The sequence below is a fragment of the Neomonachus schauinslandi genome, chromosome 10 (assembly GCF_002201575.2).
Source record: "Neomonachus schauinslandi chromosome 10, ASM220157v2, whole genome shotgun sequence".
Taxonomy (NCBI): Eukaryota; Metazoa; Chordata; class Mammalia; order Carnivora; family Phocidae; genus Neomonachus; species Neomonachus schauinslandi.
This window is the reverse complement of record NC_058412.1, coordinates 35,118,773-35,145,560: the sequence shown is the minus strand read 5'-3', so window position 1 is coordinate 35,145,560 and position 26,788 is coordinate 35,118,773. Positions and strand designations below refer to the sequence as shown.

General features: G+C 51.0%; 1 protein-coding gene across 1 annotated transcript; it reads left to right on the top strand.

Moving 5' to 3' along the window:
• The first annotated feature begins 309 nt into the window (after positions 1-309).
• MALL (mal, T cell differentiation protein like) lies at positions 310-26,575 on the top strand. Its single transcript, XM_021697658.2, has 5 exons — positions 310-374; positions 1,034-1,239; positions 20,943-21,110; positions 23,238-23,360; positions 24,928-26,575. Exons 2-5 carry the CDS (start codon positions 1,132-1,134, stop codon positions 24,988-24,990), a joined length of 462 nt encoding a protein of 153 aa, XP_021553333.1. The 5' UTR covers positions 310-374; positions 1,034-1,131; the 3' UTR covers positions 24,991-26,575.
• Positions 26,576-26,788: the final 213 nt, after the last annotated feature.

The window sequence follows — 26,788 nt, the reverse complement described above, 5'->3', positions numbered from 1 at the left end:
CCACATCCCCTCCTCACCAGGGAGCAGCTCCCCAAGGTTGACCATGGGGCTGAGGTTGACCATTGAGGGCAAGGAGAAAGGACCCCAACCCCAAGCACCCTGAGCAGACCCTGGGGTTCCAGGCCTTTCTGCACATGGTTGACTCTAAGGTAGAGAAGAAAAAGGACTCAAGTCTCCAGGACCTATCTTTAGAGTGAGAGGAGTTGCTTGACCACTGGGTCACAGCCCCCCTGATCAGCCAGTGGGTGGGCGGGAGGCAGGAAGGAACTGCCTGGCCCCAAGCCCAGCGCCTGGCGACACTCGCTGAGGGCTGTGGCAGGGAAGGAGGAAGGCTCAAACTGGGGGCTGCACCCAGCCAACTGAGCCCTTCTCAGGTGCCTGATGGGGCCGACTTCTAGAGAGGGAGAACTCCTCCACCGGCTATGTGAGCAGAGAAGGGAGGAGGGTGGTGAAGGGGATGCAAGGAGAGAAGGAAATGCCAATTGCCTGGGGACAGGAGCTGGAAGTGAGGACGGCTTCTCCCCCTCTGAGACGGAGGGTGGTCCCCAGGAGTGGAGAAGGAGGGACCCAGGCAGCAGGGGCGGACGGATAGAAGACCCAACATCGTTCGTGACCAGCTCTGTGACCTTAGCTTAACCTAACAGATTCTCAGTCTCCTCACTTGGGAAAGAGATGAAAGAGCCGTGAGCATGGCTGTGGGGAGCCTGCAGATTGTTTAGCTCATAGTAGGCCCTTAATAAACAGTCCTGGTCAGAACAATTGGCCTTCGCCTAGACTCTGGCCACACGAGGGGTGGTGGTTGTAGCTGGCATCCCCTGGAGTTAATATGCTCCCGGATTCAAAATTCCTGAGGAGGGAAAGTGTAGGAAGAGAGTCTCCGCCCTCCGTGCCTCAGTGTGCCCAGTGGCTCTGCCCCAGGGAGCCGAGGCCCATCTGATGCAAAGCTGAATCTGCATTCGCATTTCACTGGGTAGTCTTTTGGCTGGGGCAGTGGAAGGACCTGCTTGGCTAGAACGTTTTTTTTCCCTCCCAGGCGACGTCCGATGGGTGTGTCAGGCAGGAGGTGATATTTGACTGGGCTGGCGCGGGCGAGCCGCTGCGGAGCCAAGGGCACCAGGCATTGGGCTAGAGATGGCCTCCCCGGACCGGCCGCCTGCCACCAGCTATGCCCCACCCGAAGTGCCCCTGGGGGTCGTGCTGTTCTTCACCATCCCCTACGCCTTCTTCTTGCCCGAGCTGGTGAGTGCTGCCGCGTGGGTCACCTGCAGAAGGGGAGGGCCCAGGAGAAGCCGGCACTCCTGGGGGGGGGGGGGGGACAGGGGCCAGAGCTGCTGTGGGTCTCCCATCTCCCCCACCGCTCCGACTCAGCCGGGTTGGTCCCTAATCCCTCCCTGTGCTACTCCTCCCAACTTCTGCAGTATGGGTGGGTTTCCTCCTTCCAAAACAAACCCACCCACCGTGGGTGACAGGCAGGCCACCTGGTGATCGGACGGGCGGTGAAGGGTGGTGGGGGGTTGCTGCTAAAATATCCTGGGTCCTCAGGAAGATGCTAGAAATGGACTTTTATATGGTTTCTTTTCTCCAACTACTTGCTTGTTTCTGCTTTTCTAAAGTCCAAAACTGTTGGGGGGGGGACACTCTGTCTTTCCTTCTGAGAGGAGGTCTTCCAGTATTAACTGTCGTGACAGCTGACTTTGAACTTTGACTTGTAGACTCTGTGCAAGAGGTAGCTTGTGACAACATCTGCCATAAAACAGTTGTGTGAGCCGCCCCGGTTGCACATGGGGACCTATCACTGCGTTACACTCTCTGAGATGCCCTGCAGCTGGATTGCGGCTCGAACCCCTGCCAGGGGCTGGGGGTGGCTCACATGTTGCAGTCTGCAGAGCCCTGTAGACGCAGTGCCCATCTGAGCCAGCTGCCACCATCCCCTTTCTACTCATGGGGACACTGAAATCTGGTGAACCATTCAGGGCAAAGGAGTTTATTTCGTGTTTTGAACACGTCCTGAAATATCTAGCTTGTGGGTAACACTTTCTTAACAGCTCTGAATTTGGCAGTGCTGACCCCGGGCCAGGGAGGGGAAGGTGGTTCTAGCTTTCAATCGGACCTGACTGGCCCTCTCTCATCATTTGCCTGAAGGCTGGGCCTGAGCAAGTGACCCTGTGGCAAACTGGTTAAAGCGCACCCATTGATGGCACCAAGAAAGGGAAGCCAGGCAGGGTGGGCCCAGCATTTGGGCGGCTCCAGCTGAAACCCCACCCAAGAGGCAGGTTTCTGCCAGGCCTGCCCCGTGGGGGCGGAGGGGGAGGGAACATAAGTATGGGCATCCTGCCAGGCTGATGACATCTTAGTGCTCCTGCAAGTTCTCTGTGCCCGGACCGGGGCGTGTCCCTCACCTCAGAACAACCACATGAATTGCCAGGATTGTGATTCTTGCCACCACTCTGTACTGAGCACATGCTTTATGTCAATGTTGCAAGCCCCTGGTAGAGGGTGCCCTGTCTGCTGAAGACACATTCCCGAGGACTCCTCCAAAGTCAGACTATGCTTGAGGCGGTGACTGTCCTGGGCTGTGGCATCAGCAAGGAGAGACGGTCTGACCTTGTCAAGTCAGGGAGGGGTCCAGACCTACCACGGAGGCGCCGATTTTGGTGCTGGACCTCAAAGAACAGGATGGATTTTCAGGCTGGGGGCCAAGAACAGGGAAGGCCTGGAGTCCAGGAGAGCCCAGCAGGCAGGAGGCTGGAGGGAAGGGGCTTACAGAGCCAGGAAACCCCCTGGGGGTACTTTGTCGTGATAGGGGCCATCACATGCATCCAGCCCCACGAGGCTGGGCTCCTGTAGGCTTCGGCTGGGGCCTTAAGTATCTCTAGGGGGTGGGATGTTGTCATTGGCTCAATTGTACTCATTTATTTTTCTTTTGATGTAATTTTAGATTTATAGCAAAGCTGTGTGAATAGGACAGAGCGTTCCCATACACTCTTTACTCGGCTTCCCTTAAAGTCCACATCTTACGTAATACAACTATAAAAATCAGGAAATTAGCACGGATACTTTCATTGATCAACTGTTCTAATAAACTTCATTCAAATTGTGATTTCCCCACTCATGTCATTTTTCTGGTCCAGGTTCCTGTCCAGGATTTGGCATTGCATTTGGGTGTCTTACCTCCTCTGTCTCCTTCAGTCTGTCTTCATACTTCTGAAGAATAGCGATAAGTTATTTTGTAAATGTCCTTTCATTCAGCCTTGTCTGATGTTTCCTTATTTACAATTTTAGGGTTTTTTTAAAAAAGATTTATTTATTTTATTTGAGAAAGAGAGAGCATGAGTGGGAGGGACAGAGAGAGAGGGAGAGAGAATCTCAAGCAGACCCCACGCTGAGCGGGGAGCCTGATGTGGGGCTCGATTTCAGGACCCCAAGATCACGACCTGAGCCGAAATCTAGAGTGGGATGCTTAACCGACTGCACCACCCAGGCGCCCCTACAACTTCAGTTTTAATTCACAAGTGATCCTTATTCATTGTGGAATACTTAGAAAATATAGAAATAAATATGATCCATATGTATGGATAATAATAAATATAATCCCTATGCGTATGCATATATACACACACATATGTATGTATTTAATGGGGTTATTCTGTGCATGCTGTTTGGCACCATCTTTTCCTTAAGTGAGTGTTCCTGGCACAGACTATAGAATCAAGCGTTCCCTACCAACTCTGCCCCTGGAGCCTGCTCATACAGATCTTTGCCTAGGTTGCTTTATTTTAGACTCTTTAACATTAAAACGCACATTTTAAAACGTTTATTTGCGGTAAAGATTCGTAGGCAGTTGCAAATATAGCTCAGAGAGGTCTCCCATAGCCTTCCCCCAGCTTCCCCCAGTGATTTCATAATGCTAGTCCCATCAAAACCGAGTAAGCGACGTTGGTCAAGTATGTCATCTTCTGTGTCATCTTCTCACACCTGTAGATTCATGTCACCACCACAATCAAGAAAACCGTTCTGGCACCACAGAGATCTTCCACCTGCTTCCTTTTTACAGTCACCCAACCCCCACCCAGTCTTCCCTCATCCCCTCCAGCACCCCTGGAAGCCACTAATTTCATCTCTATAATTTTGTTATTTCAAGTTATATAAACAGGGGTGCCTGGGTGGCTCAGTCGGTCAAGCGTCTGACTCTTGGTTTCGGATCAAGTCATGATCTCAGGGTGGTGAGATCGAGCCCCGCGTCGGGCTCCGTGCTCAATTCAGAGTCTGCTTGAGATTCTCTCTCCCGCTCCCTCTGCCCCTCCCCCTGCTCCTGCTCGCTCTCTCTCTCTCTCTCTAAAATAAATAAGTACATCTTTTTTAAAAAAGTTATATAAATAAATAGAGTCATAGAGCATGTGGCCTTTTGAGATTGGCCCCTTGCACGCAGCATAACGCCCTTGACGTCCACCCGAGCTGTGTGTGTGTCTGTAGTTCCTGTGATTGCTGCGCAGTGTTCCACGGCATGGCTGTACCATGGCTCGTTTCACCATTGACCCACTGAGACACACCGTAATTGCTTGGAGTTTTTAGCTCTTCTAAATAAAGCTGTATGAACGTTCACATACAGGCTTCAGTGTGGGTATTGTTTTCACCCCTCTGGGAGAATGCCCGAGTGTGATTGTTGGGTTGTTTAGTAAGTGTATGCTCACGTTTTTGTTTGTTTGTTTGTTTTAAAGATTTTATTTATTTATTTGAGAGAGAGCACATGAGAGGGGGGAGGGTCAGAGGGAGAAGCAGACTCCCTGCCCAGCAGGGAGCCCGATGCGGGACTCGATCCCGGGACTCCAGGATCATGACCTGAGCCGAAGGCAGTCGCTTAACCAACTGAGCCACCCAGGCGCCCTTCCGACCGTCTTTCATTCGGAGAGTGTGAGAGCCTGCTGGTGCTAGTGCGGGGCGGGGCTGGGGACCAGGTGACTCACAGCACCACACACCCCGCCCCCCACCCCCAGGCCAGCTCTCCAGAGCACACAGCGTGCAGGTGGCTAGGGGATGGTGAAGGCCTACGTGGTGTGAGTTGACTCATCAACGATGCTGAGAGCTGACCGAGGCGACTGTGACCTGGGAAGTGCGCTATGAAACAGAGTCCAAGATGTCTTTTGACTTTAATCTCTTTATTAGTGAACTTGATTCAATGTTTAATTAAAAAGTAACAGCTAAGAAGATTTCTAGAGTCAGCCAGTTAAAAGGTGAAACAATTCAGACACTCTGGTGTTTGATGTTCTCAGCTTCTTAACTCTCTTGCACGGTGGCCAGAGGGAAATACTCTGATTCCCCTAGAAGCTCATTCCAGAATCTTTCAGCTGGGGAAGCTGACCTTTATATTTTACTTAAATCCCCAGCTTCACCTTATTTTCAGCCTGCTTCTTCTATTACTCTGTTTATATGTAAAAGCCTGTCTGAGGGGCACCCGGGCGGCTCAGTCGGTTAAGTGTCTGACTCTTGATTTTGGCTCAGGTCATGATCTCGGGATCGTGGGGGAATGTTTACCCAAAAGTTAATTCAGTTTACCCGTTTTACTTCATCTTTGTTGCTTCTGTCCCTCCCTTCACCCCCCACCTCACCACCATGCAGCTTCCCCCCACCCTGCTCCTGCAGGACAGGGGAGCTCGTGATCTCCATGCCCAGGGTACCACTGATTCCCACCCTCATGCCCCAGGATGTCCCCTGGAAGGGAGAACAGGGGACAGGGAAGGAAGATTGCAGAGCGAGGGGCGGGGGAGGAGCAAGGCCCTGGGAGGGGAGGATGGGAGGGGCAATGTGCGAAGCAGTCGATGTCAACCTCCCTACATTGCCTGGACCCACTTTGGCCTCCCTCCACCAGTCCCACCCTTACTCCCAAGGCCCCCAGTGTGCTCAGGTTCAGTAACATAGAATCAGTCGGTACAGGGTCAAGAACCTGACTGTGCTGTGTCATCCCTGTGAGAACTTGGGCAGATTCCTTAACCACTCCGAGCCTCAGCAGTGGAGAGAGTAACAGTAAAGATCTCATAAGACAGCTCTGGGGGTTCAACAAGGACATTCCCAGGAGACGACAGCACATCGCAACCACTCTAGAAATGTGAGCCCGTGTATTTTATTGTTGTTGGTCGTCTGGACCTCTTCTTAGAGGTGTGGGTCTCCTGTGAGCAACTTCCAACTGTGAACCAATAGGTGTTCACGGCTCTAGCCCCGTGCTCTGCTCTCAGGGGCCACAAGAGTGAGAAGGTCTTAAGAAGGGGGATAAGGTAAATCAGGAACCCTGTCTTAAAAGGAGCGGTGCCTGAGCATGTGGAGAACATCCCAAGATAGGAAAGAGTGAAAAGCCAGGGCGCACGCCCCAACTGCCGAAGGCTCCGGGAGCTCGGGAGTTGTCAGGATAAGCTTACTCAAGGCGGGGTCTTGGCCTTCTTGAAGAGTTTGGATTGAGGGATTAGATGTGTGCTTGTTCAGACGAGCACTTCCTCTGACCAGGAGGAAAACAGATGGAAGAAATCCGGCTGCGAGGCAGCCGTGCTTTAATCCTATGTATTCCCTCAGCAAGTACTTCCTGAGCACCTACTCTGTGCCAAGCACGGGGCTGTAAAGACGGCGAAGGCAGACACCAGCCCTGCCTTCTGGAGAGTGACGCCTCAGGGGGCAGGGGGAGACTAGCCCAGGAGAGCGGCGGATGGAGCTGCGCCTTCAGAGTGCTGTCAGGTCTCGGGAGGGGATGCAATAAGGGGAATTGTTTCTGCCGCTGTTGGGAAGCCCACCGAGCTGAAAAGGAGATGCTGAAGCGGCCAGAGGGGAAGCACACGAAGTGGCTGGGGTCTGGGGAGGGCGGCCAGCGCTCGGGCCTCCACAGGAAGACCGGCCTGCTGCGTCTCTGGCCCCTGAGGAAGGGTGCTCTGAGGCAGTGGGCACAGCAGCGGGGGGAGACAGGCCCTTGGGGCTGGAGCCAAGTTCTGCTGCTGCTGGAGTGGCCCAGCCAACAGGAAGCCCCCACCGCTCTCTTCCCATTCCAGCTCCCCCCCCACCCCATTGCCAGATCCTAGCAGAAATCCAGCTTCTAAGGGAGCTGGGCATTGTGGCTTACAGAGCTCCGGCCCCTGTCACGGAGCAGACCAAAGAAGGGTGGGCTGGAGCTGCAAGACCCTGGCAACTACCTGGCACAGTCCCCATCTGCACGCTCCCCTCTGCCTGAGTCTGGACTTCTGGTCCTTCCCTTCGCCTGACCATCTGGCCAAACCAAGCGCAGCTTTCTCTGAACCGGTGGCCTCTCTCAGTTCCGAGAAGGCAGGCACCCAGCTGCTGCTGGGAGGTCAGCCCACCAGGAGGATTTCACTTAACCAACAGGTGCTCCGAAGGAAATAACCCAGGTCCTCCCTGGGCAGCAGGGAGGGGCCTGGCACATTCTGACCTGCTGGAATGCAGGGAGCCCCAGATAAGCAGTCTCACTGGTAAGAAGTGCCCCATCTGCTGCCAGCGCCCTTCCAGGTGCTTTTGCCTAGAGAACTTTCCCCTGAGGCAAGGCAGATCTGTGGGAGGCAGGAGAAGTTTCTGGAGTGTTGTCCAGCTTGGCAAGCTGCAGGAAGCAGGCCAGAGTAGGGAGGGGTGGAGGAGCCCCACCCAGGTTCCCTGGCCTTTACCCCTCTCGTCTCTCCCGGCCCCTCCCTTGCATCCTCCCATCCTTGCGAGCCAGCCCTGCCCCTCAGATGTCACCATTTGGTCAGATCTTCCCTGTCTCAGCCAGAGTAGATGTCCGCTCAGGGCTCACACAGGGCCTGGCCCTATACCCAGGTTCCACAGCTTCTTGAGGCACAGTCCCCACCCTCCTGCCTCAAACTAATACCTAGAAGGTCCCAGGTGTGTCGGAGAGTGGGGCCAGATGTCATAGGTTCAGGACCCCAGAGTCTTCTGACCTATGTTGAGGGAGCCCGCCTCAGCTCCTCCCCGTGGTGGGATTCTCCGAGCTTTGCTTTTCTGCCTCCAAGCTGCTCCTAGCCCACCCCTGCCACCATGCCCAGCTGCACCCTCTCTCTGCCCAGGGGATGCTGGATGGATGTGGGAGGGGGTGGTGTGTCTAGTTGAACATCATCCTCTCTGATAGCACGTTTGTCTAGTCCTTCCTACATGCTGGGGGAGAAGGCAGAGCGGTAGAAAAACCTCCCAGGAAATCCTCTGGGAGGTAATGGAGCAGGAAATGGGTGGGGATGAAACAAATGGGTGTTTGTCCCCATTCTGTCCTGGATCCTGGCAGCAGTGCCAGTCTGTGGTTGGGTCACAGTGGCAAGCCCTGAAGGTGTCAGCTAGTGCCACCCACCAGGGAATCAGGCCCAGGCAGAAGAGACTGAGCGGCCAGGGAGGGGAGGGTCCAGCAGCCCGCCTCCTGCCTCCTCCTTAAGTCAGCAGCATGTACAGAGCACCTACTTTGTGCCAGGCTCCGTGCCCTACACTGGGGACACAAAAACCACAGGGCAGTGTCCATCCCGGAGCTTGGGGCCTGGGGAAGAGGCAGTGGAGAGAGACAATAACCATGAGGGAGGTCACCCAGCGGTGCACTGGGGGCTTGGCAGTCAAAAATGGCTTCCTGGAGGAGGTGATCCTGGTCTGGGTCCTGCCCTCAAAGGTCTGGTCATAGACAGGTGTGGGGGGGGGGAGCTGAGCAGGTGTCAGTGAGGACTAGAGTAAATGAATGGCGATGTCCTTGGGTCCTCAGTGCCTGACGAAGAACAGGATCATGGCCATTGGTCATGCCATTGGTCCCTAAGGGAAGGAGGAGGTGGGGGAACCTCCCCTGAGCCCAACTCCTGGGCTCATCTAGCGACTTTCTGGGAACATGTGAAAGGACATGAGATTAATAACCATAGTGGAAGCCAAAGAGAAAGAGACCAGGGTGGGAGGGAGCCTGTCCACCAGGCCACCATGAGGACTGGGGAATGGGATGCATTTATCTGCTTTTTCATCTTTTATCTCTACTTTCTAACTTGTCTACAGTGCACAAGTTAAAAAAAAAAAGGGTAGAAGAATTTTTGCCCTAAAAATTCTTAGTTTTGTTTTGTTTTGTTTTGTTTTAAGAGACAAGAAGGAAAAGCTCTTTAGACTTTGGATGGATAGGAATGTTTTTATTATCGTACTTTCTGTAAATCCATACTGCTCAGTCAATAAAAAGCTGGGTCAGTGGGGTTACCAAGGCCTGAATGGGTGGGCGCGGTCCTGGGGGAGGAAGCCCGGAGGGAGGGGAGGAAGGCAAAGGAGGCCCAGCTGACTCACCAGCCCCTCCTGGGCTGTGGCATCCTGCCCCTCCCAAGCATTCACCCCAAGGTAGGCCCAGACTTTCCCTGGCCCATGGCCAGTCCCGTCCCAAGAGCACTTGTGGGTACCAAGGGCTCCTTATACGACTCATTCTGCCAGGAGCAGTGGTGGATGGAGCTCTGGCCTGCACTATTGTTCCTGGAGTGGACCGGATAAGACAGGGGCCCTCACCGGAGGCCAGGGGGCCTGGGCCACAATTTCCTGCTAACCTTAAAGCCACAGAGAAAATTCTCACTCTGAATCAGGATGTAGTGACTCAGTGTTTGGAAGTGTCCTAGCTGAAATTATGGAGCATTGAACTCCCATACAATGGTAGATGTATGCGGGTACGGGAGTCCGATCCAGGCCTGGCCCGCTCCCATGGGTAACTTTGGGTAGGTCACTTGGCCTCTCAGAACAGCTTTCCTCCCCTGTACGAAGGAGGGAAGGATTCTTGTTCAGAAGCTTCACAGGCTGCCAGGCCGCAGACTCAGGCACGGGAGCCGCCTCGTGGGCCGTAGACAGCAGCCGTGTGGGCGCTGGGGTCTCCGAGCTGCCCACACGGAGGCCCGCAGCCGGTCGAGGTGCCCAGGAGCGCCTGGCTCCCCGAGGTGCCCTGGAGGAGGCCAGCACCACCCAGCTGGGAGGGCCCTGGCTCCTCCACACTGAGTTCCACTCCTGCAGATATGGGACACCCCAGGGCCCCTCCCCTGTCCTGTCGGCAGCGTTTCTGCTCCTTTCCTCTCCCAGGCTCCCGCTGCCCGCGCAGGCCCCGGTGTGGCCCCCAGGTCCCCGACAGGCTCCTGCAGCCGCAGCCATGCTGTGGGCTCCCCCTGGGGACAGTGCCGTGGAGGAAAGGACGTGTGGACAGGGGCCCACACCGGCTCAGGCAGAGGCCCTTGGCTAGAGGAAGGAAGGCGTCCTGAAGCAAAGGTCTCTACACACCAACTGTGGCCCCCAGAAGAGAGAGATTTTCATGGCAACCCGGTACACACGGGTGTGTGTGTGTGTAATGAAACAACAGATTCAGGACACTGTTTCCCTTTCCCATGGGCAATGTACTCCTGTTTGCTAATCTAGTCCACTTAATCTTTTAATGCTGTGGGTAACGAACTAAGTGGATTTCACCACGCACGAATGAGTCTCAGCCCACGTTGGGAAGCCCCAGGCCTAGGGGCGCTGGGACGGAGGCTCAGGGAGACTGGCCCAGAGTAGGGAGGGAGAGGCAGGCTGGGCTTGCTGGGCCGCGGCCCGAGTTTAGTCTGAGGCCCACCGGGAGCCAGCAAGGTGTTTGAAGAGGGGGTGAGGTCCCGGGTCCCAGCTGGTCCTCAGCAGTGCTGTGACAAGGGCAGTCGCCGGTTCCAACTGGCTTAACGGACTGGAGGCAGACTATGTCGCGTGCTAGGAAGTTGGGACCCACCAGCTCTGCCTTCAGCGGCATAGCTGTGTCCCCAGGGCCCAGGCTTTTGCTCTCTGCCTCCCTCCTCTTCCATTTCATAGCTCCAGGCCTAATACCAGACACAGCAATGGCCGGAGCGAGAACGGGGACTATCTCATCTGGGTCTCCTTAGGCAGAAGGAACCCCTTCTCGGGGGTCCCCCAAAGGCCTCCCCCTGGAAGGGCTGGATGCAGTCACAAAGTGTCCCAGCCAGGGCATGCGACGAACCTAGCTAATGTTGGAAAGTCACCAGCTACATCCCTTTCCTGCCCACACCTCCTACCAGTAAGCCCAGTTGGGGAATTTAAGGAAACAATTTAGATGGAGACAACCATCTCTGCACCATTATTTACTGGGGCATTATCTATGTTGGGGAAAGCTGGAGACAGCCAACATACTTGCACAGGGCCCTAATGGGGTAAATGATGTATATTGACTTGGTGGAATGTAATTATATGGCTTTGAAAGTACAATCAATCCTTGGGGCGCCTGGGTGGCTCAGTCAGTTAAGCGTTTGACTCTTGATTTCAGCTCAGGTTGTGATCTTGGGGTCCTGGGATCGAGCCCTGAGTTGGGTTCTGTGCTCAGTGGAGAGTCTGCTTGAGATTCTCTCTCCCTTTGCCCCTCCGCCCCGACTCGTGCTCTCTCTCTCTCTAAAAAAAAAAGTACAGTCAATCCTCATTACTCACGATGCTGTATTTGCAAATTTACCTATTCACTAAAATTTATTTGCAACCCGCAAATCAATACTCACAGCACTTCTGTGTGCAGAGCAGCAAAAAGGTCGGGTTGTCTGATGTGCATGTTCCCACCTGAGGCTGAACAAGCTGATACTCTCCTTTCTTGTTTCAGCTCTCGCACTGCAAACAAGTGTCCTTTTCAAAGTTTGTTTGGTGCCACGTCTTTTGTATTTTTGTGCTTTTTGTTGGTGATGTTGCTGCTCAAAATAGCCCCTAAGTTAGTGCTGAAGTTCGGTCTAGTGTTTCAGCTCGGGAAGGCTGTGATTGGCCTTTCAGAGACAACATGTGTTCGATACGTATATAGTGCTGCTGGCCAAGAGTTCAGGGTTAGTGAATCAACGCTATCTATTACATGAGGTGTCTTTAGACAGAAACACACCTAAAATAAAGGTATGTGTTGATCAGTTGATGAAAATATTGTGGCCAGAGATTTGCAGGAACCTAACTCCTATTTACCCTGGGAGCAATGGTTCGGTGTTCACGGACTCAGTGTTCAGGCCAACTCTATAGAACTACCTTGAGTAACAAGATTCAATTTTATTATGAAGCCATGGAACAAAATACAAAATATTAAAAGTAGAATACAAAATGTATGTTCATCATGCTTTATACCTTTATAGAAAATATGTATGCATTAGCACTAGGCTTGGGAGGGAAGGGAACATAACAAAAAATTCCTTTACTGTGACAATTATTTTTACAACCAATTTAAAATCTTCCGGTTGAAAAATAGTAGCAGCTCTCTCTACCTCCCACCGTGCGGTTTTGGTTTGAGTCATTAAAATCACTGTGGAGCTGAGGCATTTTGAGTTGAGAACGTCACACTCCCAAGGGACATCCGCTCCAGCCACAGTGGCACAGACTCGGGGGTGTATCTGTTTGAAGGAGTATTTTGCACCAGAATTATGGGGTCCAAAGCACAGTCCCAGGATGGGTTTCATCTTATCTCTCCCTTTTAAAGGATGTGCATCAAACAGAGAGCTGTACCTCCATGTTCATAGCAGCGCTATTCACAGTAGCCAAAAAGTGGAAGCAGCCCAAGCTTCCGTCAATGGATGAATGGATAAGCAAAATATATATGTGGTATATTCACGTAACGGAACCTTATTCAGTCTTTAAAAAGGAAGGGAAGTCTGACACAGACCGCAACATGGATGACCCTTGAGGACATTATGTTCAGTGAAATGAGCCAGTCTCAAAAAGACAAATCCTATACGGTTCCACTCACATGATGTACTTAGAGCGATCAAATTCACAGAGAAAAAAGATTGGGACGGGGGGCGCCTGGGTGGCTCAGTCGGTGAAGCATCCGACTCTTGATCTCAGCTCAGGTCTTGATCTCAGGGTTGTGAGACTGAGCTCTACTTTGGGCTCCACCCTGGGTGTGGAGCCTACTTAAAAAAAACCTAAATAATAAAAAATCAGTAAATAAATAAATAAATAGGACAGGGACTGCGGGGAGGGGAGACATGGTGAGTTAGTGTGTGATGGGCACAGAGTTTTCAGTTTTGCAAGATGGAAAGCAATCTGGACACGAATGGCAGCGATGGCTGCACAACGCTGGGAATGCACTTAAGGCCACCGACCTGTACGCTTAAAAATGGTTAAGATGGTAAATTTTGTTCTGCGTATTTTATACAATTTTCTACAAGAGGGTATACGATGGCCAAGAGACCCTGCACTTACACCTCATGGGCCAAGGGTTCCTGAATGTGAGGCACTACGGATTACTTCATCCTGAGGGAGTCTCCAGGGAGTCCTGGGTCCCGCTGTGGGCAAGGCCAGAACATCGCTTGGCACCGCTGACCTCCTGGGCCTCACTGTGCTGATTTGGGCCTCTCCCTCCCAGCCTGACGTTTCTGAGGCTTTGTGGTAGCGCCTGCGTCCCCCAAGTTCCAGGGAAGGGAAGGAGAGGCAACACTCTCCGAAAATGAAGACAGGTGGCAAAAAGAGGAAGGCAGCACTGGTGGGGAGCCCCGCCATTGCTGAGATACTGCCCAGCTATGCAGGAAAACCTGCCGCCGGGGTATCGTCCTGGTGCTCTTCCCTGGCTCGCAGTCCCTGACCTGCCCCGCCCGAGCCCACACTGCCCCAGCTTGGCCGGGAGCCCGGGCTGTGCACATCTGAGACCTCGTATCCTTTTGACGCTCCTTCGCCTTTCACATGGGGTCATCTCCAGGGCAGCGCCTTTCTCTAGAACCTCTCAGGGCATGACGTTCACCAGCCCTGTGCATTGGAGGCCTCAGCTCCCAGCTGCTCTTATCTGGGTGGACAGATTCATCCTCCCCAAAGAAGCGGTGGTTCTCCTGTCTCTCCCATTCAAAAGTCCTGACCTTTGAAGCCAGCCTCCATCATCCAGCACAGCATCTTCTTTTTTCTTTGTAAATATAAATATTGGGGTTTTTTTCGGATTAGTTTAAACATTCAAAACCCTGTCAGGCAGTTCTCCTGGGAGCCTGGGGCATGATTGGTTTATTGGGTCTCATTCCAGAAATATTCTGTGCGTCTGTAAACAAATGCACACACACACATACACACACACAAACACACATTTTCGCCTTTTTCTACATAAAGCATAGCACACTGGGCACGCTGGTGTGTGCCTTATACCGTTCTTGAGCTTGTTCTATTTGGTATACAAAGGTTTTTTTCATTCTTTTTGAAGGCTGCTGAGTGTTCCATTGTGCAGATATAATTGCTTTGACTGGTCCTCTCTGGATGAACCTTTAGGAGGTATCTTATCTTTTCTGTAACCGGCAAGGCTCCAGTAAACAACCTCGTACATTCATCATTTTGTTCCTGTGTGTTATTTATAGGACAGATTCCAAAAAGTGAAATTACTGGATCAAACAATATGTGTATTTAATGTTTTGATTGATATTGTCAAAATAATACAGCAGTTGACGGCACTGTTGCTTAACCTGGAGATGGCAGTAGATTTCAACCTGGGAGCTGTAGGGGGACTTTGAGGGTCTGTGAGTCCCCAGATTTGTGGACAAAAATCATGCATGTACATAGGTACATCTTTCTAGGTGACCAAAACTTTCATCAACTCCTCCAAAGGATCTGTGCCCCCTGAATGTTCTCTCACTCACCCAGCTGATTGGTCTCCCAGCTCTCCCAGATGTGAACTTCCCTTCCCTCAGGAAGCCTGGCCTTGGACATTCCCTCCTCTGGGTCTTTCTCAGGGAACATTCTCTCCCGTCTTCTGTGCCGTTCCGAATGGTAATGGCTAACACGGCCAACAGTGGTTTCCTTGGACTCGCTGTGTGCCGGGAGGACTTAGCTAGTTCTTACAAGAACCAGATGAAAGAGGCATCCCCAGCTCCTCTGTTTGATGGACCAGGACATGGAGGTACCGATGAGTCAAGTACCCCGCCCAGCAGGCCAACCTAGAATTGGAACCCGGAGAGGGGAATGGTGCTGCACGCCCAGCCACACCAGCGGGAGGAGGGGACGGGAAACAGAGAGACAGGCTCCAGGGGTTCTCAGTCCAAACTGCACCCTCTGGGGAACCTTGAACAACGCAACCTCTCTCACCGGCTCAGGCTTCTCTGGGGCAGGATCCAGACCTTGGGGATTTCTCAAAGAGCCCAGGAGTAACAGGACTCAGAGCACAGCTCTGAGCCGAAGCCTCGGGTATCCATGTATTTTAGAGTCTCCTTTCCCTTACACCATATTTTTTGTTGATTCTTTTCCTTGGTAAGCAGTTTTCAAATTAATAAGCACTGATGGTATAATGATGAGCACAGCTGCCTTCCAAAATAATAAGCAACCCCCCCCCCCCAAAGTGACCCCAACAGGGCTTTTCTTAAAGTATCACTTTCAACTCATGGATTCCAACTTAGGTGATAGATTTCAATCCACGGCTGTTACCCTCGTTTGAAGCTCAAATTGTTCCATCTTTGGTCAGCAAGAGCCTTCTGAATCCTCCTGACCTAACCCCGGGTGCCTTTGAAAGTTTTCTCACTGTCTGGTGTGATAAGATGCTCGGGCCCAACTTCTCTGCCCCGGCCCTGGAATCAGCATTTCTCCCAGAGTACGAGCTGGGTGCTGTGGCTCCCTCCTATATTCTTGTGCTTTAACCAGCTCTCTACACCCGAGGGAGCTATTCGCCATGCTCCCAGGAAAAATCAGTGGCCAAACTTAAGGTTACGCTCCATTCTACTTTAAGAGAACTCTTCAAATTTCGGGTCGGTCTTTGGAAGATGTATAGACGACTAATCTGTGTTTGTTCGTAAGAAACAGATTCTGAGCAAACCTGTACTTGGAATCTGCTCCATCCCAATATCTTACTATAATCAAATACTCTTCCAGGTTGAGGGCCAGCCCCAAGCATCTAAATATATCTCCTGCTCTTGGGAAATACAAACTGAAGGTTAAAATAAGAGAGCAGTTTAGCCTGCCAAGAAAATTTGGAAAGCTAAATATAAGTTAAAAAAATAAATAAATAAAGACAACTACTTGAAACTGCCTTACCCATAAAGAATCCAACCTAGATTTCTTGGGGCAGAAATGAGATAACAAATACTGGGTTTAAATTTACCTGGAGTTTGTCCTTGGCCCTGGTCCCTCCTTCTGTCCAGAAGGTAGAGGGTGTGGAAATAAAAAAATAACATTCCTCTGTGTCACGTTGATTATGCAACACTAAAGCCATTTCAGAAGATTCTCATGCAATTTGAGTAGATACCCAAATGCTCAGAGGCCCCTGCCCTCGGGGGCGAACTCTGTTGTGAGAAGAGATCCAGAGCTGTCCTACCCCACGCCCTGTGTGACCTCAGGCTCAGGCCCCTCCAGTACGGCATCATCTCACACACTGTGGTGAGAATTTAGCCCTGACATGTAAATAGTGTGCATTCGGCAATGTCTGCCCAGCGCAGCCTCTGAAGGTAGGAGGAGGGCAGGGGCGGACCCCTTTGCAGGCACTGACAGGCACAGTGGCCCTGAGGCACCCTGGCACACACCCCCAGGTCTAGCAGAGGTGAACTGGCAATAATCAGGGGCAGGAATCAAGTGGCAGCTCTCTGGTCTCAGAAAGCACAAGGGAGGGGCACCTGGGTGGCTCAGTCGTTGGGCGTCTGCCTTCAGCTCAGGTCATGATCCCAGCGTCCTGGGATCAAGCCCCACATCAGCCTCCCTGCTCGGCGGGAAGCCTGCTTCTCCCTCTCCCACTCCCCCTGCTTGTGTTCCGTCTCTCACTGTGTCTCTCTCTGTCAAATAAATAAAATCTTAAAAAAAAAAAAAAAAGGACATGCAAGGAGTTAGACTTGCCGTAGGGACTAAATGAGGCCATCTGAGCGAAGGCATTTTAGCACCTGGTGAATGTGAGGTGGTGGTAGTGTCCTCACTGATTCACTCTAAAGAATGTTCTTTGACTCCATCCCCACCCACTTTGTTTTAGGCCCTGTGCTAGGCACAGGGAATATAGCAGTGAACGGCACAGAGCATTCTCTGCCCTCAGAGGTCTAATGTGAGTCTAAAATTTTACAAGTTCTGGTGCAGCCCCTAAATCCCAAATACCATTCCCACTAAGAGCTAGCATTGTTTGGGTGTTGACAGGGCGCCAGCATTTTTATGCATGTCCCAGGTGTTGGTAGGGAGGATGCTTGGCAGGTGCCCGAAAGCACCAGCAGCCCCTGTCACTGAGCTCGACATGCAAGAGCCCAGTTCTGAGGGGACGGTGGCTTCTGTCCCTCAACAACCTCTCTTCAGGACAAGCTGGCCAACTCACCGGCAGTCCCAGGCCCAACCTAAGATTTCCGAAATTTATGTGCACACTGATTATTCAGGTCTGGGGAAATGTGGGGGCGCCTGGGTGGTTAAGCATCCGCTCTTAATTTCAGCTCAAGTCATGATCTCAGGGTCGTGAGATTGAGTCCCGTATCAGGTTCCGCACTGGTGTGGAGCCTGCTTAAGATTCTCTCTCTCCCTCTCTCTCTGTCCCTGCCCCCTGGCCCCAGCTCATGCTCTCTCTCTCTTGCTCTAAAAAAATAAAAAATAAAAAAGATCTGGGGAAATGTGCCCCCAGAGCTGGTGCTTTAAGTGAAGGCCAAGCTTCTGGAGGTGTTGTCCAGCCCAGTAAGAGCTTTGTGGTCACCCTCTTAGTCTATTTTGGCTCCTCACCTCCTGTTCCTTTTTTCTTCTTAAGAGCCTATGAAGTCTCTATAAATTCAAACGTGCTTTTCCTCTCCAGAACAACAGCAGTGGAAGCCTCACAGGCAATACCTATGTCTACGTGTTGTTTATTTTTAAGATGAGAACTGCTAGTCCCATAAAGCCAGGGATATGTTATGAAAATCAGAACTGAACGTTGCATATCTTTCAGCTGAGCTAGACAGAAGTTATGTGGACTTGCTTAGGCCAGAAGTTCTCTAACAGCATCATTCAGAAATGAGCTACCTCCACAGTCATTCAAAACTGCAGAAGCAAGCACCAAGACTGAGAAAATGGAATGATCAGATATTGAATATGAAATTAATACCAAGCAAAATTAATACAAAGACACCCACACTTCAACACATTGTATAACTATTGCACAAACTGCAGAACACCAAAGGCAGAGAGAAGACTCCCAAAGCAGCCAGATACCAAAGGCAGATTCCTCCAGAAGAGCTGCTGTGCAACGAAGAGCTGCCCTCTCAGCAGCAAAAATGGCAGCTGGAATATAATGGAATAATATAGAAAGTTGTAGAACACAGTGGGAAAATATCTTAGAAGTGCTGAGAGGAAACAATTGTCAGGGGAAAAATAACGTTTTCTGACAAATCAAACTGAATACTACCAACCGACCTTTCCTAAAGAAATTACTAATGATTGTACCGCAGGAAGAAAGAAAGTGATCCCAGAAGGAGTATCTGAGATGCAAGAATATCTTCATGACTCAAGGTAGGGAAAGATTTCTTAAACTCCATCAAAAAAGCGTAGTCTGTAAGGGAAAAGATGAACGTATTCAATTACATTAAAATTAAGAACTCATTTCATCAAAAGGCATCATACAACATGTGAGACACATCCTGGAGGAATATATTTGCAATAATTATAACAGTCAATGAGATCCACACTATTAGAAAGAATTACTCTGGGGGAACGCCTGGGTGGCTCAGTTGGTTAGGTGACTGCCTTCGGCTCAGGTCATGATCCTGGAGTCCCGGGATCGAGCCCCACATCGGGCTTCCTGCTCAGCGGGGAGTCTGCTTCTCCTTCTGACCCTCCCCCCTCTCATGCTCTCTGTCTCTATCTCATTCTCTCTCTCAAATAAATAAATAAAATCTTTAAAAAAATTTTTTTAATAAAAATAAAAGAAAGAATTACTCTGAATCAATAAGAAAAAGGCAAACCCACAAGAAATTTGTAACAAATAAAACAATTTAAAATTTTACAGAAGATGAAAGACATAAAAGTAAGCTCAATCTTATCTGTAATCATAAAAAATTAAAATCTGATGAGATACATAGAAAATCCCAAGGAGCATACCAAACGACAACCAAAACCAAAACCAAAACAAAAACCCCTTAAGTGAGTTTAGCAAGTTGCCGGATACAACGTTAACACACAAAACAATCGATCATGTTTCTGTCTATTGGCATTGAAAAACTGGGAAATGAAATTTGTAAAAAGCAATACTATTTACAATAGCTCCCCAAAATAAAATACTTAGGGATAAATACAGGAAGTGTGTATAGTATCTGTATGCTAAAAAGAACAAAATATTGATAAAAGAAACCAAAGAACATCTCAATTATTGGAGAAGCATACCATGTTCATACCATAGTAAAGATGTCAGTTCTCCCCCAAACTGATCTATAGATTTAACACAAAATCCTAACAGATGGATATTGTAGATATTGACAGTCTGCTTCTAAAATTTATGTGGAGGTGACAGAACTAGGGAAGGGGAGGAGCTATCTCCTGAGACGGGCAGAAGTGTGAGCCACCTGCATTGACAACTCTTTTGATTACCATAACTTTACAGAAAGTTTTAAAATCTGGTAGTGTGATTCCTCCACACCAAGGACGGCTCCCTCTCCCCATGACACCAAATCTCCAGTTGTCTCATAGTCTAACACATTCTTTTTTTTTTTTTCAAAATGATTTTATTGCTTTATAAAAGAACAAATTACCCACTAGGCAGTGTAAGAAATAGAACATTACCACTATCTTTGAAGGTCTCAGTATACTCATTCCCAATCCCATCACTCTCTCCCTCAGAAGGGTCATTCTCAGAAGGTGCTGAGGAGAATAGGTTCTGAGGGAATTGGGGAGTGGCAGTGAGTTCAGATTTTGTATCTGTTGGATTTAAGGAGCTTGAGGGACAAAGCCAGGACTGGGGTGGCGCAAATGAGGTGCTCAGGGTGCAAAATTTAATAAGGCATTCACTCCCGAGGTCCTGCAAGTGCAGGGTTGGCCCCTGCAGGGGAACATCCGAATAGAGACATCCATGTGGGCAAGTGGATGTGTGGGACTGAAGGCCTGAGATCGCCAGCCTATAGGGTGCTTAGAAGCACAGATTTAACAGGAATGAGGAGAGAGAGAACCAAGGAGGCTCACAAGGACATCCTAAGGAGAACCCAGGAAGGAGAGGAGCCTAGCTAGTCTGAGACAAACCAACAACAACAAAACCACTTGGTGCTCATGTTGACCCTCTCCCTCAGGCCTCTAACTAAACATGCTTTCTGGTGGACATTTAGTTCTTTCCCTGGGCTGACCAGCATGGGTAAGCAAACAAATGCAGAGCCCAGAGAGGACGAGGAGAAGGTTCGGTTTCTCCACCAAGGGGATAATAAAAGGCAGGACAGGGCTGAGAGGTGATTAAACTGGAATGGTATCGCCCAACTGGTACCTGACCACAGGGTGTCAAATACTATAACCCAGGGGCCCAAACCAAATGCCCACAGGGCCAGGCAGGCACTGTGAGTGGGTAAAGGGAGCCAGGGAAAGGAAATAATATTCCACAGTGAAAGTGAACAACAGAAAACATGCCACACAGCGGTGTGGGGTTGGGGGTAAAAGGGAGGTGGTCCACTGAGGACGCGAGGTCCTTTTTAAAGAAACACTCACAGCTCATTTCAGCCTACTCTGGCCTGGCAATGTGTTCACTGTGGCTAGAACTATGGATTTCTCAAGAAATGTCTTAAATCTGAATTTTTCATATGAAATATCCTGTTTTAAATGTTGGCAACTTATTCAGAAATGTTTTAAAAACTGTATATGCTAACATCGTTTGGGCCAAGAAGACACAATCCACAGGCCAAATTACCCAAGTCCTTCCATCAGCGAGCTCTGTGTTAACCACCTGAATTTTCTAAAAAAAAAAATCTACTCTTCCCCCAGGGCCAGCCTTCCTTCCCCTCTTGATTCCCACCTAACTTCACCTGAAGAGCTTTTATCCAGACAGAAGAGAAGACAGACACCCTGTGAAGCGAAGTATGCCCTACACAAGGCTCTTCTTTTATGGTTTCTTCTTACAGATATTTGGGTGCTGGGTGTGGATCCTGGTAGCTGCCACCCAGGTAGCAAACCCGTTGCTGCAAGGATGGGTGATGTATGTCTCGCTCACCTCGTTTCTCATCTCCCTGATGTTCCTATTGTCTTACCTGTTTGGATTTTACAAAAGATACGAGTCCTGGAGAGTCCTGGTAAGAACCAGAGGGAGTGACCCAGGCCCTTGGGCTCCTCCTGATGTTCGTCCTGGGTGTTGTGAGGACAAGGGGCCTTCTGGGCGGGGAGGGAGAACCAGAGACCAGGGACCAGAGGACTTGTCAGGGCTGGGCCACTACAGAACCAAGACTTTTGATCTTAATGTGTTTACTAGTAAGCCAGAAGGAAAGCACTCCACAGTAAATGTTTCATTGTATTCCTCCACTGTCTTCCTTGTTAGGAATATACATATTCGATATCAAGCACATCTTGACTCATTTCCCTTTAAATTTTATTTATGGTTAAATCGTTGGAGCAGCATCGAAGGAAATGATAGTACGGGGGGAAATCACCCCAGTCCCACAGTGATTCCTCTATTCCTCGCAATTTTTATGTAAAGTGTATATATAATCACGCTGAACCAATAATTTTGGATATCAATTCTTTCATTAACATTATGTCATTAAATTGTTTTCATGTCGGGCGCCTGAGTGGCTCAGTTGGTTAAGCAACTGCCTTCGGCTCAGGTCATGATCCTGGAGTCCCTGGATCGAGTCCCGCATCGGGCTCCCTGCTCAGCGGGGAGTCTGCTTCTCCTTCTCCCTCTCCCCCGTCTTGTGCTCTTTCTCTCTCAAATAAATAGATAAAATCTTAAAAAAAAAAAAATTGTTTTCATGTCACATCATCTTGATAACCATTTAAAATGTTTCTGTACTGAACAATTAAGAACATATACAAAAGTAGGGAACATCATATTATGGACCCTCAAGTAACCAAAACTGAGATTCCTGTACTATTAACATTTTACCACACTTGCTGCAGCCTTTTTTCCTAAAGAATTTTAAAGCAACCCCAAAACATCATATCATTCCATTCTACACACTTCAGTATGCCTCCAAAAAAATATGCACACTTTCTTACATCATCACGCTTATAGAAAGTTATTAACAATCATTCCTCGGTATCATCTAAGACCCAGGCCATATTCAGATTTACCCGGTTACACCTGAAATGTCTTTTTACCATTGGCCTGTTTGATGGGGATCTTCACAGGGGCCACGCGTTGCCCTTGGTAGTTATGGTTCTTGGGTACCTTTACCCTAGAATGGCTCTTCTTGCCAGTGACTGGTTGAAGAAGGCAGGCCAGCTGTCCTACAGAAGGTCCGACGTTTGGGGTTTGTCTGTTTGCTTCTTCCTGGTGTGATGTGACTGGCTCCTCCAAGTCCCTGAATTGAAGATGGGTGAACCTTTGTGGCAACAGCATTTCATTAAGTGGTTTCTGGTCACATCACACATGGTGACTGGTGGCCCCTCTTCCATCATGACAGGCTTACCCCCATCAACTTTTTCCCTAATACTTTTTTCATCCCCTAATGAGTTTTCCCTGAACTGAATATCTCATTAGGGGTTGCAAAATGCCAATGATGACATTCCTTCCAGAATTGATAACTCTTTTTAATGACTGTCTGACATTCTTGAGTTGAAGAAAGCACACTGCTGAGCATTTAGCACAGAGGTTCGACCACTGGAGTCTAGAGTCCGATAAGCCTGGGTCTGCCAACTCCACCACCTGTTAGGTTAGGCCCAGTCCCATCGCCTGCACATCGGGGGTGCTAACAACAGCCGCAGCCTCATGACATTAGCTGTGGGGATGAAATGAGGCAGCGTGCATATACTGCAGGGCAGTGGCCGGCGCATAGCAGGTCTTCACAATGCTAATGGTTAAGGGCACAGGCTCGGAGTTGATCTGGCCTGGCTCCAAATCCTGACTTGGCTATTTATTCACTGACCTTAACCTTGAGCTTCTATTTCTTCAAAAGGGCACTAACGTTAAGTAGTGCCGACCCTATAGTTGACAAGTTACGTGAGGTGCGTGAGAAAGGCTTGGCACGAGTGAGCACTCAGCCAAATGCTGGCTCGTATCGATATCACTGTTGGCATTTATTAATCCACTATTGTTCACTGCATTGATAGTTCACCAGAAACACTGCAGAAGGAAAAAGCAGGAGGCCGGGAGCAGGCTGGCCTCTTTGGGCCACCCCGCCCGGCTGTGCAGGCCGCGGGGAAGGTGTTCACCTGCTTACGTGGCCGCATGACGCCGCTGTGGCCTCCCTCTGCCTTTCCAGGACAGTCTGTACCACGGCACCACAGGCATCCTGTACATGAGTGCTGCCGTCCTGCAGGCACACGCCACCATCGTTTCTGAGACGCAGGACCTGAAGAACTACTACATCAACACGGCAGCCTCGGTGAGCGCCGGACAGCACACGGAGCCGCGGGTGGGGGGCACATCGCGGGGGCTCCCTTCTGTCTCCTGCGGACAGAGGACCCCGAGCCTCAGGCTGGTGGGGCCTCGGGGGACAGGAGGAGGTGTGTGTGCGTGTGTCTGTGTCTGTCTGTGTGTCTGTGTCTGTGTGTCTGTGCTGTATGTGTGTGTATCTGGGTCTGTGTGTGTGTGTGTCTGTGTGTGTGCACATGCACGTGTAAATAGCCGTGTGCAAGCTCAAAGGGTACCAAGCCCAGGTTCAGGTGTTGTCTCTCATTTTCTGCTTTTCCCACCTCAGCCTTGCTCACTCGTACGCCTACTGTACCTCGCCGGCCTCCTCCAGGCCTCCTCCAGCCGCGCCTGAACACTCGACACCTGCTCGCACCTCTCCCTGGCCGGGACAGCCCTGCCCCAGGAGGCAAAGCCCCGGCCTCCTTCTCGGGGAGGCTTGCCCATCCCCCTCCCCAGCAGGCCCGTGTTCTCTCTGGCGCCTTTTCTCCTGGGCGCTTGTCCCCAGCGAACCTGAGCCTCCCCTCGTTTATCTTGCTTACTTTCTGCTTCTGCCGCTAGGATGTAAGCACCGTGAGGATAGGGATTTTTGAATGTTTTGTTCGCTGTTATGGCTACTGTCACTTTTGAAGTATAGCAGGCGCTTGGAAGATATTTGTTGAATGAGCGAATGAACGAACGAATGAATGAGAACAGGGTGTGAGTGGACAGTGGGACAAAGTGAGGCTGGAATGGTCCTCCAGGCCTGGGAGGCTTGTCAAGGGCAATGGCCTCTATCCTGAGAAGCAGGGACTCCTCACACCGTTTCAAACATATGTCAGGAGCAGCGCAATCACATCCTTCTCTTGGGACAGATAGAGGGGGAGAGTGAGCAGAAGTGGGCAAGTCGAGGCCACGAGAGGTCTTGGCGAAGGATGACGGCGGCCGAGACAAGGGAGAAGTGAGCACACCAAGGACGGTCAGGCAGTACATGCAGACGAGTTTGGGGATGGCTGTGGACGAGGCGCTGGGGGGAGGGAGGCATCAGGCTGGTTTCTGTCAGGCAGCGGGATGAGATGGGGGTCCTGGAGCCCCCTGAGCTGGTGAGGCTAAAGAGGAAAGCTCAGGAGTCCAGTCTGGACCACTGAGAGCTGGAGGGGCCTCCGAAGCATTCACGAGGAGCTGACAAGCAGGCGCTCAAGGCGGGGTCCTGGGCTACCAGGTGGACATGTGGGGGAAGTCATCAGAGTCCAGACTGGCCGGGACAAGGGGACAGCGAGGGAGACAGGACCCGGGGCAGGGACTGAGCGAGCCTGCTCTCTGCCCAGGTTCAGGAGGACATGTGTGCCCAGGAGAGTTGGAGCGGGAACCCAGGAGGGTGCCCGGGGATGGCGGGTATCAAGGAGGGTGGAGAGGGGGGCCAGCGGTGGCTGCCTGGCAGGGCATGGGGCAGGCAGGGGGAGCAGGGTCAGGACACGCGGCCTCCCAGACTGCAGGGAAGGGGTGGGGGCGGCCGTCGGCCCTGGCCATAGCTAACGCAGGAGTCTCTGCTCTCCTTCCAGTTCTTCGCCTTCATCACTGCCCTGCTCTACATCCTCCACGCCTTCAGCATCTACTACCACTGAAGAGGCGGGGAGCCGGGCCGCGGGGAGAAGCGCCCCAGCAACACCTGGATGATGGGCTCCGGAAAGTCGCTCTCAACATTGACCATGTGGATGACAAACAGAAGATCAGCAAGAACATCAACAGGCTGGACAGACCAGCTTCTCAGACTGAGTGATGAAATCGCACTCTGGCATCTCTGTTTGGACATTTTTAATTCATTACGGCGAACATGAAAAAGCTGGGGGGGGGGGCGGTTCTTTTGCTTGTTTGGTTGGTTGGTTTGGTTTTTGCCTGGGAAAGTAACTGTCCCTTCCGACAGGGCACCTCACTCTTCTGGAAAACCGACATCCAAAGTCCTCACAGGTGAGAATCCCAGATCTGCCACTGTCTATTTGGGGATTCTGCCTCAGGAGTCAGGTTCCCCCAGAGCAGGTTTAAGGGAACACTCATTCTTGTTCTGTTAAAATCGAAATGGTGCTGTCGATGCCTTCAGATCTGAAGAAGACCCACAGACCTTGTTCCTGAGGCATGGTTCTGCCTTTGCTTTGAGCAGTGGTCCAAATCCTCTCTCCCCTCCCCCGGGGGAGCTGACAGGGACGAGCCACACTGTCCCGCCCCTCCCACTGCCCCCTTCCCTTTCCTCCCCAGTTTTGGGATCCAAGGAAAATCTTCATAAAAGCAACTTTGAGGGTAGATTTGTGGGGAAAATAAGTGACTGACTCTACAAAATTGTTATGCAGTAAGAACTGGGCGGGGGGGGGGGGGGGGGGCGGCCTGCTTCTCCACAAGGCGGGCCTGACAGAAAACCGCAAGGCTGCAGGACGCTTGTGCCAGGCCTCCAGAAACCTGCTTCTTAAGGACTAGAAGCCACCTTTTCCCTCAGAAAAGACCATCAAGGAAATGAGGCAGGACGTTCCAGGCAAGGATTCTTCTGTGGGCTTCTGTCCCACGACGTGGGACATCTCAGGAAGCCAGAAAGGACCCCCGTCCCAGGGTCCGTGCTCTTCCACATGCACCCACACCCCCTGCGTCCCCCCTGAGTGGCACCAGCTGTGTGGGGCCTCATGGGGGGAAGGGCTCGCACACCCCGACATGCAAAGGCATCCGTGATTTGGGGCCATTCTCAAAGGAAAGGGCGGCGTTATGCACACAGAAACATATAATCAAGGTGCTTGATTTCAAAGTACATATTTTTCAAAAGGAAGCTGCGCTCTCCGGCCTGTCTTCATCTGTGCAGGGGTTCCAGCCCAGTCTTCCGACTGAGCACCGGGCCTCCCGCCCCGGGTGAGCAGGGCACGGCCCCACGGCTGCACATGTCTGCTCTGGTTTTGAAATGGGATGAATTATTACGGAAAGGGACTAGTCTTAGCTGATTCTGGGCTTACAGTTTGTTACCAATTTTTTTTTTTTGCTGCTCCTGGGGGGTGGGGGGCGGGTACAGGGAGCCACCAACGAGAAAATTCTGGCTTATTCTTGTTGACCACGCACTTCCTGACCACCGTGTTATCTTGAAAAGCCACGATTTATCCCTCATTTTATTGCCTGGGATGATTACTGTTCAATATTTACCGAGTAGCCACATCCAAATAAAAGTTGTGTGTACAGTAAGAAGTATTAAGTTGGTCACTTTCGTGACGTTAGTGGCTGGAACTGGCCACCATTCCACGAATCCTGAGAGCAGTTTCACCAAAACACCCAGGGGAGGGTTTGAGGGCCCAGCTCCTCGGGCAGCAGCAAGGGAGGTTGCGTTTGTCTCCAGGGCTTGGGGCCTGTGTCATTTCCACTTCAGTAAGGACGGTTTGAGTGCAAGTTCCAGAA